The sequence below is a fragment of the Ranitomeya imitator genome, chromosome 8 (assembly GCF_032444005.1).
Source record: "Ranitomeya imitator isolate aRanImi1 chromosome 8, aRanImi1.pri, whole genome shotgun sequence".
NCBI lineage: Eukaryota > Metazoa > Chordata > Amphibia > Anura > Dendrobatidae > Ranitomeya > Ranitomeya imitator.
In genome coordinates this window covers 648,070-663,735 of record NC_091289.1, presented here as the reverse complement: position 1 = coordinate 663,735, position 15,666 = coordinate 648,070, and the positions used below count along the sequence as shown (strand labels likewise).

The 15,666-nt window shown below is 47.3% G+C and overlaps 1 protein-coding gene across 6 annotated transcripts in view; it reads right to left on the bottom strand.

Moving 5' to 3' along the window:
* Positions 1-15,666, bottom strand: part of ATP2B2 (ATPase plasma membrane Ca2+ transporting 2) — a 278,639-nt gene that overhangs the window by 93,640 nt on the left and 169,333 nt on the right. For all 6 annotated transcript variants that reach the window (XM_069735950.1, XM_069735951.1, XM_069735953.1 and 3 more), the window contains one exon: positions 10,560-10,647. In XM_069735950.1, the coding sequence (XP_069592051.1) occupies positions 10,560-10,647 (88 nt within the window). The remainder of the gene's footprint in view (positions 1-10,559; positions 10,648-15,666) is intronic.

Sequence of the window (15,666 nt, the reverse complement as noted above, 5' to 3'; positions counted from 1 at the left end):
ACACACCATCTTACTCACTGCTCCATGTCATGTTGTGATCTCTGTCTGCTGCCGGCTCCATGTTCTGTGCTTCTGCTCTCTACATGCTTCCTGGCTGTGTGCATAGGGGGGCGGTGCCAGAACTCTCTGGTTCTTATGGAATCAGGGTGCACCTGCCTGTCTAAATTGTTCCTGACCAATTCCAAGAGGCCTCTAGTATTTAGGGCATCTCCACCCTGTGGAACTCGCCTGTGCAATGTGTTAACTCAGTTAGTGTCTTGCTTCTGAGCTGCCAGGTCTTGCTCTGTGTTTCGCCTTCTCTGGAGGCTATACTCCCTGCTCTGCCTTGTTCTTGTCTGTCCGCCCTCCAGGAGGCAGAATATCCCGGTCACTGTGTCTATTCCCTGCTTTGCCTTGTTTTTGTCTGTCCGCCCTCCAGGAAGCAGAATATCCTGGTCCCTGTGTCTTGTCTTGTACGTATTACCTTGTCTGAACTCTATCTTACCTCTGTCTCCCTGTATCCTTGTCTGTGGCTTCTTTCCCTGCTGTGCCTCTCTGCTCTGCTCCGCACTTTGCAACCTTGCTTTACTCCTTGCTCCTGTGACTTTGCTTTGCACTCGCCTCTGCACTCTGTGGTTTGCTCTGCTCTTGTCTCTGCACTCTGTGGTTTGCTCTGCTCTTGTCTCTGCACTCTGTGGCTTCGCTCTGCTCTCGTCTCTGCACTCTGTGGCTCCACTCTGTGGCTCTGTTCTACCCTGCTCTGCTCCTTGTAGTTCTAGCCTGCTCTGCACTCTTGTGGCACTGCCTGTGCTCCGGACTCCTACGGTTCTGCTTCATTCTGGTTCTGCTGCTGCAGAACCTCTTGCTGCTCTACAGCTCTTATCCGCAGCCTTGTGGTTCTCCTCCTGTGTGAACAGGTCCAAACCTGTTTCTTCTAACTCCATTTCTTCATGTCTGTACCAGTTCCTGTATTTGCTGTGTGAACAGGTCTCTACCTATTTCTCCATACACCATTCCTTCCTATCAGTACCAATACCTGCACCTGCTGTGTTAACAGGACCCTACCTAATCCTTACACCGGTCCTGCCCTGCGTCTCAGCCGTGCCCGCTTGCCCTGCGTCTCAGCCGTGCCCGCTTGCCCTGCGTCTCAGCCTTGCCCGCCTGTCCTGTGTCTTGGCCGTGCCCGCCTGCCCCATGTCTCAGCCGTGCCTGCCTGCCCTGCGTCTCAGCCGTGCCTGCCCTGCCCTCCTCTCCTCCAGACCCTGGGAACCACACGCCGACATGCAGGATCACTCCCTGCACACGCCGTACCCGGCGTATAAGACGACCCCCGATTTTTGGGACAATTTTTAGGGGTCAAAAAGTCGTCTTATACGCCAGAAAATACGGTAAATTAAAAGGAGTTCTGTGGATTTAATGCAAGCTGCTGAAAAAATGTAGGTCCAGACGTGTTAAAAAATGGTAAATAGTGGTTTAATCTACGTGTTTCAAAGTCCAAATGACTTCATCAAAAAATTACCACATACAACTGTAATGTAATTTCCTGATGAAGAAGTAATTTGGACTTTGAAACGCGTAGATTAAACCACTATTTACCATTTTTTAACACGTCTGGACCTACATTTTTTCAGCAGCACGGATTATATACACGGACCTCCTTTTAATTTATGGTCATAAGTCTTCAGCCCCTTTGCTCAGACACTCATATTTAAGTCCCATGCTGTCCATTTCCTTGTGATCCTCCTTGAGACGGTTCTACTCCTTCATTGGAGTCCAGCTGTGTGTAATTAAACTGATAGGACTTGATTTGGAGCGGCGCACACCTGTCTATATAAGACCTCACAGCTCACAGTGCATGTCAGACCAAATGAGAATCATGAGGCCAAAGGAACCAAGGAGCTCAGAGACAGAATTGTGGCAAGGCACAGACCTGGCCAAGGCTACAACAGAATTTCTGCAGTACTCAAGGTTTCTAAGAGCACAGTGGCCTCCATAATCCTTAAATGGAAGAAGTTTGGGACCACCAGAAGTCTTCCTAGACCTGGCCGTCCAGCCAATCTGAGCAATCGCGGGAGTAGAGCCTTGCTGAGAGGTAAAGAAAGAACCCCAAGGTCACTGTGGTTGAGCTCCAAAGATACACTAGGGAGATCGGAGAAAGTTCCACAAAGTCACCTATCACTGCAGCCTCCACCAGTTGGGGCTTTATGGCAGAGTGGCCTGACGGAAGCCTCTCCTCATTGCAAGACATGAAATCCCGCATAGAGTTTGCTAAAAAAAAAAAAGCACATAAAGGACTCTCAGACTATAAGAAATAAGATTCTCTGATCTGATGAGATGAAGAAAGACCTTTTTGGTAATAATTGTAAGCGGCATGTGTGGAGAAAACCAGGCACTGCTCATCACCTGCCCAATACAATCCCCACAGTGAAGCATGGTGGTGGCAGCATCATGCTATGGGGGTGTTTTTCAGCTGCAGGGACAGGACGACTGGTTGTCATTGAAAGAAACATGAATGTGGCCAAGTACAGAGATATCCTGAATGAAAACCTCTTCCAGAGTGCTCTGGACCTCAGACTTGGCCGAAGGTTCACCTTCCAACAAGACAATGACCCTAAGCACAAAGCTAAAATAACAAAGGAGCGGCTTCAGAACAACTCTGTGACCATTCGTGACCGGCCCAGCCAGAGCCCTGACGTAAACCTAACTGAGAATCTCTGGAGAGACCTGAAAATGGCGTCCACAAACGTTCACCGTCCAACCTGACGGAACTGGAGAGGATCTGCAAGGAAGAATGGCCGAGGATCCCAAAAACCAGGAGTGAAAAACTTGTTGCCTCATTCCCAAGAAGACTCATGGCTGTACGAACTCAAAAGGGGCTTCTACTCAGTACTGAGCAAAGGGGCTGAAGACTTATGACCATGTGAGATTTCAGGTTTTCTTTTTTAATAAATTTGCAAAAATGTCTACATTTCGGCTTTTTTCAGTCATAATACCGACTGTCTTTTATTTCACGCTTTTTTCTTTAATTGTCTTGGTATTCTATATATCTTTGCATTTTTAATGAGAGGCGACTCCTGCTAAGTATAATATTGGTGGTCCATGGGAGAAATTCAGTATCTACATGATTTACCTATATAAAACATCTCCCCCCCATTGCCCCCCTTTGTTGAATTATTTGGTATCTATTTAGGGTCTGCGCTATTTGCGCCTCATCTTGTCTCGGTTATTGAGCAGAGACAGGACCTTCTAGGAGCGGGGTTTGTAGTCATGTAACCGCTGTGGAGCGCATACTGCGTTCCAGGTACTCGTCCAGCATGCCTAGCGACGGAATTGAAGACACTACATCGATTTGGGTGGTGTTTTGAGTCACATGACTGCGGTGGAACGCAGCTTTCGCTCCACGTACTTACCCAGCATTCATGGTGGCGGAAGTGAGGACACTAGCTAAGGACGGCGCATACTATAAAAATTTGGCGCCCATACCAGGACTCTGCCGCACACAGCATTGACAGCGGCCAGAGGGAATATTGAAGCCCGCAACTCTAAGTCCCCTGATGAACCCCTACATCTTAAGGGGGAAACGCGTTGGGCAATAGAGGGAGCTGAACAATGACTGATAAGTACCACAAATACGTGGAAACTTCTTTTGAAACTATTTGACTATATACTCATGTGTTGGTCTGTGTAATCTGGAGTGTAATGAGACCACTCACTTATCTGTGATATCTTTGAATTTTTCTTTTTCTCACACTGCCAGTACCCTGCTGTTTTCTGTTTTCTTTTTGTCATGCAAGTAGGGCATATGATTACTTGATGGGCATTGTGCAATCGAGATATTGAATGCGGTATTTGCCACTGCGTGATCAGGCATCTATAATGAATCAATGGGTCATTTGACAAAGAATGTGTATGCTACAAGACTGACGGGCATTGTGAAATAGTTACCTATTTAATGCGGCATTTGCCACTGTGTGATCAGGAATTCGTTATTTGATGAACATGACATCTGACAAGGAATGTGCATATTACAAGACTATCTAAACTCTAAGGGGACTGTTTAATGGGAATAGTGGTTTCATTTTATCACCTAAAACTCTACTTTAAAACATTTCGAATTGAGAGTCCTCAGTGGTTGATACCTTTTAATGGCTAACTGAAAAGATGGTAACAAATTGCAGCTTTCGAGACTACACACATCTCTTCATCAGGAAAAATATTTTTCTATCCACTGGCTAACACAGTACCAAGATATATATCTTTCCTTTAAAACATTGTCATTAGTACTACAGATTTTGGTCCTATCATTAGACACAGGGCATTTTTTCAGTTATTATTTCTGAATTTTTGATCCTAAAATGCAGTCTAAAATACTGATAATAGTACCACAGATTTTGGCCCTATTATTATATACAGGGTATTTACCAAATGTAAATTGTGGTGAAGAATCAACAACAAGTGGAACACAATTGTGAAACTGAACTAAATTTATTGGTTATTTTAAATTTTTGTGGAAATTCAAAAACTGAAAAGTGTGGCGTGCAATATTATTTGGCCCCTGTAACTTAATACTTAGTTGCGCCCCTTTTGCTGCGATTACAAGTCTCTTGGGGTTTGTCTCTATCAGTTTCGTACATGGAGAGACTGAAATTCTCACCCGTTCTTCCTTGGCAAACATCTCGCGCTCAGTGAGGTTGATGGAGATCGTTTGTGAACAGCAGTTTTCAGCTCTTTCCACAGATTCTCGGTTGGATTGAGGTCTGGACTGTGACTTGGCCATTCTAACACCTGGATGCGTTTATTTGTGAACTATTCCATTGTAGATTTTGCTTTATGTTTGGGATCATTGTCTTGTTGGAAGACAAATCTCCGTCCCAGTCTCAGGTCTTTTGCAGACTCCAACAGGTTTTCTTCAAGAATGGTTCTGTATTTGGCGCCATCCATCTTCCCATCAATTTTAACCATCTTCCCTGTCCCTACTGAAGAAAAGCAGGTCCAAACCATGATGCTGCCACCACCATGTTTGACAGTGGGGATGGTGTGTTCAGGGTGATGAGCTGTGTTGCCTTTACGCCAAACATATCGTTTGGCATTGTTGCCAAAAACTTAGATTTTGGTTTCATCTGACCAGAGCATCTTCTTCCACATGTTTGGTGTCTCGCAGGTGGCTTGTTGCAAACTTTAAACAACACTTTTTATAGATATCGTTGAGAAATGGCTTTCTTCTTGCCACTCTTCCATAAAGGCCAGATTTGTGCAGTGTACGACTGATTGTTGTTCTATGGACAGACTGTCCCACCTCAGCTGTAGATCTCTGCAGATCATCCAGACTGATCATGGGCCTCTGGGCTGCATCTCTGATCAGTCTTCTCCTTGTTTGAGATGAAAGTTTAGAGGGAAGGCTTGCTCGGGATGTTTAAAGTTTTGGAAAATCATTTTGTATCCAAATCCAGCTTTAAACTTCTCCACAACAGTATCACGGACCTGCCTGTTGTGTTCCTTGGTCTTCACACAGAACCCTGGGTCTATCACAGAGCAGGAGCATTTATACGGAGACTTGATTACACACCGGTGGATTATATTTATCATCATTAGGCATTTAGGACAACATTGGATCATTCAGAGATCCACAATGAACTTCTGGAGTGAGTTTGCTGCACTGAAAGTAAAGGGGCCAAATAATAATAATAATAGTTATTATTATTATTTATTTATATAGCACAATTAATTCCATGGTGCTGTACATGAGAAGGGGTTACATCAAAATACAAATATCTCTTACAGTAATCAAAACTAACAATGACAGACTGATACAGAGGGAAGAGGACCCTGCCCTTGTGGGCTTACATTCTACAGGATTATGGGGAAGGAGACAGTAGGTCGGCAGTAGCTCCAGTGGTGTTGGGGTGGCCGTGTGGTCATTACAGGCTGTAGCTTTCCTGAGGAGGTGGGTTTTCAGGTTTCTTTTGAAGGATCCAAATGTGGTGGATAACCGGACGTGTTGGGGCACAGAATTCCAGAGGATGGGGGATATTCGGGAGAAATCTTGGAGGCGATTGCGTGAGGAACGAATAAGTGTGGAGGAAAGGAGGAGGTCTTGGGAGGACCGGAGATTACGTGAGGGAAGATATTGAGAGACTAGTTCGGAAACATATGGAGGAGAAAGGTTATGGATGGCTTTGTAGGTCAGTGTTAGTAGTTTAAACTGGATACACTGGGAAATTGGGAGCCAGTGAAGGGATTTGCAAAGAGGGGAAGCAGAAGTGTAATGAGGAGAGAGATTATTAGTCGGGAATAATATGGCACGCACCAATTTTCAGTTTTTGACTTTCCACAAAAATTTTAAATAACCAATAAATTTCGTTCAACTTCACAATTGTGTTCCATTTGTCGATTCTTCACCAAAAATTTACATTTGGCATCTGTTGGTGGTATGTATCGCAGAGGTGGGTGGCCCTGGGATAGAAGCCTGGGTATGTTTTGCTCAGCATATCTACTGCTGAGGGATTTCTTTTACATTGGGAAGGCTTCCAGGTGATTTTAGAGATGGGTGGGTCCAGTCACCTACAAAGCCACCCAAAGGGATGGGTCTGAATACCTAAGATGGTTGTGTGTTTGAGGACCTGCGGTGATGTCACGCTCACCTGACTACCCATGTGATAGGTACCTGGGTGTGGTTACACCTATGTAATGAAGGTGTGTTTGGCACATGGGAGCGAGTGCGGGTTAGTCTAAGCCAGAGCAAGGAGGCATGTGAGATGCCTCTGGAGTGGACGGTCTGATAACCGAGTGTGATACTGACCGAGGTCAATGAGAGACGTCTGTGGGATACCTCTGAGGATAAGAGATATCCGGGAACCTGTGCGGCACCAACAGGTAACGGAAAGGGATCTGTGTTATACTGACCGGGGTCAGAGAGAGAGACTGTGTTTACTCTATGGGACACCTCTGAGGATAAGAGGCATCTGGGAACCTGTGTGATGGACGCCAACAGGTAACGGACTGTAATCCGTGTTATGCTGACCGGGGTCAGTGAGGGACGTCTGTGGGACACCTCTGAGGATAAGAGGCATCCGGGAACCTGTGTGATGGACGCCAACAGGTAGCGGACTGTAATCCGTGCTATGCTGACCGGGGCCAGTGAGGGACTGTGGTTCCACTGTAAAGCTGAATGTGTACAGACGGTGTTCAGACTGTTACAAACTACCAAGTTCATGAGGCTGTGGTTTATGCTGACGTGGAAATAAACCTAAGAGACTGTTATTGTAAGAAAATCGTGCCTGAGTGCGTTTATCCCGTTGCCAAGTGAGTGTCCCCCAAGACACGCAGTAAGCGTTATCTTACATATCTTTAATGTTTGAAGCATGATACAGTATGTGGGAAAAGGTTGAAAAGTTCCAGGGAGCCGAATACTTTTGCAAGGCGCTGTACAAAAATAAAAGGGATTAAAGATTAAAATAAACTTACAGTTGCTAAGCCATTTCCTAGCAGACCATGTGGTGTGGGGGAGGGGCGACATATCAAAATGGATCACAGAGTGTCTCTCAGCTAGTTCCTTGGACAAAGAATAGTGCAAAATGAGGTCTCCCTCTCTTATACCTGTGCCCAAAACCAAAGCACTCTCCCTGTGGTGACCTCACTGGGTGGCTGAATACTCCCCTTTCTGAAAGATATGAAAAACCATCTCTAGACATATCTCGGCCCATGAACCTCGTAGAAGGACGACACCATTATCATTATACTCAGCGTGACATGGGGGTTCATTTAAATATAAACACGAAGTGGATACATGACCTGCTTACAGAGAAATCCGTTCCTTGAATTTCGTTGGGTTTTGATACTAGAGATCTCAGAGGGGTATAGATCTATCAGTGGACAGCCGGAATATGTAACTTTTATATCTCTATCACTAATCGGTGCCATTGTACGCAACTTTTCAAGAACAAATAAGTCCCCATGTGGTTTGAAAGCTGCTCTACCAGTTTTAGCTGGTATCACGCCGGAGGGGGATGAGGGGTTTAGAATTAAACAGAGCTGACAGGCAGAGTGAGGAGGTAAGCCTTTTTTTTGTCAGGTGAAGGGGGGCTGTCATCACCCACATGCATGTACCTGCCATAGAGCTTTGCTTCTGTAGCAGCAAATGCAGTGGAAAGTTCTGGAAGTGCAATTGGGACAACAAGACATTCTTCCGATTTCCTGACAACCGCCCAATAGGAAAACGTAAGGGACCAAACACCTACAGTGAAAGGTGGTGATGGCAAAATTGTGGTTTGGGGCTGCTTTTCTGCATCTGCCATTGGCTCTCTGCATAGAATTGATGGAAATATGAATACTTCCATATACACGCCTGATTTACACCCTATAGAGCACCTTTGAGATGAGTTAGGGCTACGAGTTGGGGTCTGTACCCAGAGCAATAAAGATGAATTGTTTTCATCTTTGCAAATGGAATGGAGCAAGATCCCTCAGGATGTTTTATACCCGAGTGGCTTCAATGCCCTGTCGGTGCAGTAATAAAGCAAGAGGATATGCTACAAAATACTAAGTTATGGCATTGTAACAAAGTATCACTCTCCATGTTGTGATGTATTCAGGCTGTCTAGCAGCCACAAATCCTGCAGCTGCAGGGACTCAGACATAATCTACGAGCACGCCCAAGATACTCTGAGAACACCTGAGCATGCTCGGAAAACTCGAGTAACGAGCTCACTAATCACCAGGAAAATGGCATCACAACAACTAGACAGAAGGAATCACACTTTAAAAAAAGCTAAACTTTTTGTCGCCACTGTACATTGGTTCATTTCTGAGCTTTTAAAGCACCAGTAGGGGGTGAAATTATTGACATGATTACCCTCGTGTCTGACCGGACGTGTGCGTGACAGGAGTCTGACCGGACATGTGTGCGACAGGAGTCCGACCGGACATGTGTGTGACAGGAGTCCGACCGGACATGTGTGTGACAGGAGTCCAACCGGGCGTGTGTGACAGGAGTCCGACCGGGCGTGTGTGACAGGAATCCGACCGGACATGTGCGTGACAGGAGTCTGACCGGACATGTGTGTGACAGGAGTCTGACCGGGCGTGCGTGACAGGAGTCCGACCGGCCATGTGTGTGACAGGAGTCCGACCGGGCGTGTGTGACAGGAATCCGACCGGACATGTGCGTGACAGGAGTCCGACCGGCCATGTGTGTGACAGGAGTCCGACTGGGCGTGTGTGACAGGAATCCGACCGGACATGTGCGTGACAGGAGTCTGACCGGACGTGTGTGTGACAGGAGTCCGACCGGGCGTGTGTGACAGGAATCCGACCGGACATGTGTGTGACAGGAGTCCGACCGGGCGTGTGTGACAGGAATCCGACCGGACATGTGCGTGACAGGAGTCTGACCGGACATGTGTGTGACAGGAGTCCGACCGGACATGTGTGCGACAGGAGTCTGACCGGACATGTGTGCGACAGGAGTCCGACCGGACATGTGTGTGACAGGAGTCCGACCGGACATGTGTGTGACAGGAGTCCGACCGGACATGTGTGTGACAGGAGTCCAACCGGGCGTGTGTGACAGGAGTCCGACCGGGCGTGTGTGACAGGAATCCGACCGGACATGTGCGTGACAGGAGTCTGACCGGACATGTGTGTGACAGGAGTCTGACCGGGCGTGCGTGACAGGAGTCCGACCGGCCATGTGTGTGACAGGAGTCCGACCGGGCGTGTGTGACAGGAATCCGACCGGACATGTGCGTGACAGGAGTCCGACCGGCCATGTGTGTGACAGGAGTCCGACTGGGCGTGTGTGACAGGAATCCGACCGGACATGTGCGTGACAGGAGTCTGACCGGACGTGTGTGTGACAGGAGTCCGACCGGGCGTGTGTGACAGGAATCCGACCGGACATGTGTGTGACAGGAGTCCGACCGGGCGTGTGTGACAGGAATCCGACCGGACATGTGCGTGACAGGAGTCTGACCGGACATGTGTGTGACAGGAGTCCGACCGGGCGTGTGTGACAGGAGTCCGACCGTACGTGTGTGTGACAGGAGTCCGACCGGCCATGTGCGTGACAGGAGTCCGACCGGACATGTGTGTGACAGGAGTCCGACCGGCCATGTGCGTGACAAGAGTCCCTATTACTGTACCATTCCCGGTAATGTGTGGTTTCTCCCGGAGCGGTCGCAGTATATCCTGGGCAGTAATGAGATATAACACTGGCTGTGGATTATTACAGCCCTTAATGGCAGGGCTTGTATATTACCTAGCTTCACTATAAAGCTTCCGGAACTCTGGATCTGATGGCTGAGGTTTCATCTGAAGGCAACATCCCATATACAACCTGAAAGCGCAAAACCAAATCCTCAGAGTCCTGGAAACCATTAATTTCATCTTGGCCCGATTGATTGTAGGGTGCGACTAGGAAACAACCTTCCAATATCAACACATGGGTGAGAAGCTCAATCCCTTTCCCCTTCGTCTGATGCCTCATGTCTTGCTGCTCCCAGGTCTTAGTCTGACAGACTGTGTAAGAGCAGTGGGGCCGTTAGGAGTCAGAATGAGGGTCATTGTTGGCCTCGGACACTTACCCTTCACCAGCGTGTGCTTGTCAGTAGGTGAGGAGCGCGCCAGAACCCGCAGCTTCGGCCATAGTTTATCAATCCGTTCTTGCTCAATCTACAGAATAAGAAGTTATTTTAGCGTAGTCATGAATGCAGTAGTGTCATGCTTTTCTACAAATGCATGTAATCAGTTTCACTAGGCTTTGTAATACTGAACCGAATAGCCTCAAACGTACGGAGGACCGTGATCAACCACAAAATCTGTAACCTAGCAACAAAAGTCCCCAACACAGCATAAAGAATCAATGTCTTTATTGAAAATACAGGAAAGATATATATCTTGGTACCGTGTTAGCCAGTAGATAGAAAAATATTTAGAATTGAGAGTCCTCAGTGGTTGATACCTTTTAATGGCTAACTGAAAAGATGGTAACAAATTGCAGCTTTCGAGACTGCACAGGTCTCTTCATCAGGCAAAGACTAAAAGAAATTCTGAAGAATCACATATTTATGTACAACATAGTATAGAAAAAAAAAAGGGGGGAAACCATGGATAAGACAGGTGACATGAAGCAGAATTGCCAAAGACAATGTAGAGTATGAAAATGCATGTTTTTGGCAATAGCCCATCCCATGCAATAGCAATCTACGGGTTAAGGGTCCGCACAAGGAAGGGAAAGAGACTTTGTTGAAGACGTCAAACAGTTCATTGAAAGACTTCTACATAGATGACGGTTTAAAGTCTCTTCCATCGCCAGAGGAAGTGATCAGCCAACTCAAGAGGACTCAGAATGCACTTGCTTGTTCTAATCTCAGACTGCATAAGATAGCTTCTAATAGCGAAATGGTGATGGAAGCCTTTCTCACTGAAGACTACGCCACCGAATTGAAAGATCTAGACTTATCCACAGACTATTCTTGTACAACACAGTCCAGGACTCATTTGGGACTTAAAGTCTGATACTTTCATGTTTCAGGTCAACCTAGAGCAAAAACCTTTCACATGACGAGGCGTACTGTCCACAATCAACAGTCTATATGATCCCCTTGGATTCGCTGCACCGGTGATCATTCAAGGTAAGACTTTGCTACGCGAATTAACTGTAGACTCAGTTGATTGAGACATCCCACTTTCTCCTGGAAAAGACGTTTTGTGGGTAACCTGGAGGGATTCTCTAAAGTCACTATCTGACGTGTAAATGCATAGCCGTACACGTCTATCTCCTCAGGAGAAGTTCTCTCTAGGAAGCTGTGGGTATTTTGTGATGCCTCACTTAAAGCCATAGCCGCAGTCACCTACTTGAAAACTATAGATGTTACATGTAATGTCCACATAGGGTTCGTCGTGGGTAAAGCCAAGTTGGCGCCATGTCCCGAATCTACCATACCCAGACTAGAACTCTGCGCTGCTGTTATTGTCAAAGAACTGGCAGAACTTTTCACATCAGAACTCGACCTACAGATTGAAGACACAGAATTCTTCACTGATCGCAAAGTATTTCTAGGCTACATTCATAACCAGACTAGGAAATTCTACATCTAGGTAAACAACCAAGTACTCAGAATTAGGAAGTCTTCACAGCCTTCTCAGTGGAGATATGTACCAACTAACCAGAATCCTGCAGACCATGCAACCAGAGTGGTACCGGCATCATGTCTTAGAGACACTACCTGCTCGTCGGGCCTACATTTCTGTATCAACCAGTATCCAGTGCTCATGAGACTCTCACTACCTTCCTGGCTGAGGTAGTAGCCATTATAAACACTAGACCACTGGTTGCCATATCCAATGATCCTGAAGACCCATCTCTGCTTACTCCCTCAATTCTCCTCACCCAGAGAGTTAATGTAAGCACACCGACTCCAGGGGAGTTTACTGCTAAAGACTTGTACAAATCCCAGTAGAAGAAAGTCGAAATGCTGGCAGACCTTTTCTGGACAAGTGGAAAAAACAATACCTTTTTACGTTGCAAACAAGAGACAAATGGCATGCTAGTAAGCCCAACATGAAATCTGAAAATGTTGTCCTAGTAAAGAACACTCAGTCTAAAAGGAACGAGTGGCCTCTAGGATTGGTAACCAAAGTCTTCCCAAGTCAAGATGAACAAGTCTGGAAGGTGGAAATCAAGATCCCCAAGCAAATCGGAAAACTGTTTCTTAGACCTGTCTCTGAACTTCTATTGCTCTCTAGTTGAAGTTTATTTGGCATCCCCTTGATACCAGATGGCGACTGTTATGCTTTTCTACAAATGCATATGCTGTATTTTTTGGACTATAAGACACAATTTTTTCCTTCAAAAATGTGGAGGAAAATATGGGATGTGTTTTATAGTCTGGATGTACCGATTGTGGCTATGGTAGAGAGGTGGGGGGCGGCAGAGCAGCTAGAGACATGAGGCAGGAGCCGGTGGCTGCGGCTAACTCCTGTGCCCGCTGCTAAAGAGAAATGAATATTCACTGCATTCCACGCCCATGGGTGTGGAGGGCAATGAATATTCATTTCTCTTTAATAGCATTCTGGTATGTATGGTCCCATCCTTATTATGATGTGACTGACCCCATCCCCGTCCTGGTATGACTGGCCCCATCCTTATCCTGGTATGGTTGGCCCCATCCTTATCCTGGTATGTGTGGCCCACATCCCCTTCCTGGTATGCATGGCCCCATCCTTATCCTGGTATGATTGGCCCCCATCCTGGTATGTAGGGCTCCATCTCTGTCCTGGTATGTATGGCCCCATCCTTATCCTGGTATGATTGGCCCCCATCTCTTTCCTGGTATGATTGGCCCCCATCCCCATCCTGGAATGCAGGGCCCCCATCTCTCCTGTTATGTATGGCCCCATCTTATCCTGGTATGATTGGCCCCCATCCTCGTCCTGTATGCATGGCCCCGTCCTTGTATGCATAGCCCCATCCTTATCCAGGTATGTATGGCCCCATCCTTATCCTGGTATGATTGGCCCCCATCTCTTTCCTGGTATGATTGGCCCCCATCCCCATCCTGAAATGCAGGGCCCCCATCTCTCCTGTTATGTATGGCCCCATCTTATCCTGGTATGATTGGCCCCATCCCCGTCCTGGTATGCATGGACCCATATGAAAAACATTCAAAAAATACCCAAACCATTACACCTACCTTCCTCCGCTCCCTCGCGGTGTCTTGTTCTGGTGCCAGCAGCTGCTTTATGCTTATAAGCAGCGCATGGCAGGGACGTCATGCACTGATTGATTACAGGCCGAAGGACAGCTGCTCAGCACGCCGGGACTGTGTGCGCAGAGAGCAGCAAGTATTCATTGCTCGCACAGTGTCAGTCAGAGCTTTCCTGCAGCTGCCGGGGGGTCACATGTGCCGCTACTAAAGAGAAATGAATATTCACTGTGCTCCACTCGAGTGGGCATGGAATGCGGTGAATATTCATTCCCTTTAGTAGGGGGGACACATGACCACCCGGCAGCTGCTGGAAGCCGGCGGCTGACACTGTGCGCGCTACTGAAGAGCAATGAATACTCACTGCCCTCCATGCACACAGTCCCGGCGTGCAGAGCAGTGAGTATTCCAGCAGCTGTCCTTCGGCTTGTAAGCAGCGCATGACATCCCTGCCATGCGCTGCTTACATGTATAAAGCAGCTGCCGGAATCGGAACAAGATGCTGTGAGGGAGCGGGGAAAGTTAGGTGTAATGGTTTGTTTTTTTAAATGTTTTTCTGATGGGGCCATGCATACCAGGACAGATATAGGGGCCATGCATACCAGTATACGGATGAGGGGGCCATGCATACCAGGATAGGGATGAGTGGAACATGCATACCCAGCTAGAGATAAGGGGGACATGCCTACCCGGCTAGAGATAAGGGGGACATGCCTACCAGGCTAGAGATAAGGGGGACATTCCTACCAGGCTAGAGATGAGGGGGACATGCCTACCAGGCTAGAGATAAGGGGGACATTCCTACCAGGCTAGAGATGAGGGGGACATGCCTACCAGGCTAGAGATAAGGGGGACATTCCTACCAGGCTAGAGATAAGGGGGACATTCCTACCAGGCTAGAGATGAGGGGGACATGCCTACCAGGCTAGAGATAAGGGGGACATTCCTACCAGGCTAGAGATAAGGAGTCTGCCGACTCCGAAACGCGTTGGATAAGTCTTTTGGTCCTAGGTGCATCTCGTCAGCCGATCACGTGTATCATCACGTGCATGTGACGTCACGCGAGGTCCTGCAGCTTCTCTGCACCTCGCCGGCAAACTTGTTTACAGAAGCGCGGCTTTTTGCAGCTGAAGATCTGGGATTATCGCCGGGTATTCGCCCGAGTAAGTGCGGTCCCACCGCTGAAGATCCAGGAAGATCGCCTGTGAGGTAGGGGGTGACTGTCACCGGCCGGGACAGTTTTTCACACCCTTTTCCTCACTTGTTTTTGGAGAGTCACTGCTATTCGGGAAAGTGCAGCACACACGTGGACGCCTGTCACATTGTGTAGATTGTATGGATGAAGGAAATATTATGCCAAATAGGTAATCTTTTCGGTACATGTTATGAGTTATACCATCTTGGGTATATAGTTTTGTTACTAATAGTTTTGTTACTAATTGTTTCTCAGCTTTTGGGGTTCCCTAGCGCAAATATATATATATTTTAGAGATAAGGGGGACATGCCTACCCGGCTAGAGATAAGGGGGACATGCCTACCAGGCTAGAGATAAGGGGGACATTCCTACCAGGCTAGAGATAAGGGGGACATGCCTACCCGGCTAGAGATAAGGGGGACATGCCTACCAGGCTAGAGATAAGGGGAACATGCCTACCAGGCTAGAGATAAGGGGGACATGCCTACCAGGCTAGAGATAAGGGGGACATGCATACCAGGATGGGGATGAAAAGGTCATGCAAACCAGGATAAGTATGTGGGGGCCAATACACACCAGGATGAGGATGAAGAGGCCATGCATACCAGGCAGGGTCGGACTGGCCATCTGGAAATTCTGGCAAATGCCAGAAGGGCCTGTCTGGTCATGGGCTGCCTTATTATTACCAGGATAGGGGATATTAAGTACAGAATTGACCACATTTTTTGCTTCAATTGTTTTCTAATGTCCTCCTCTAAAACCTAGGTACGTCTTATTGTACGCTGCGT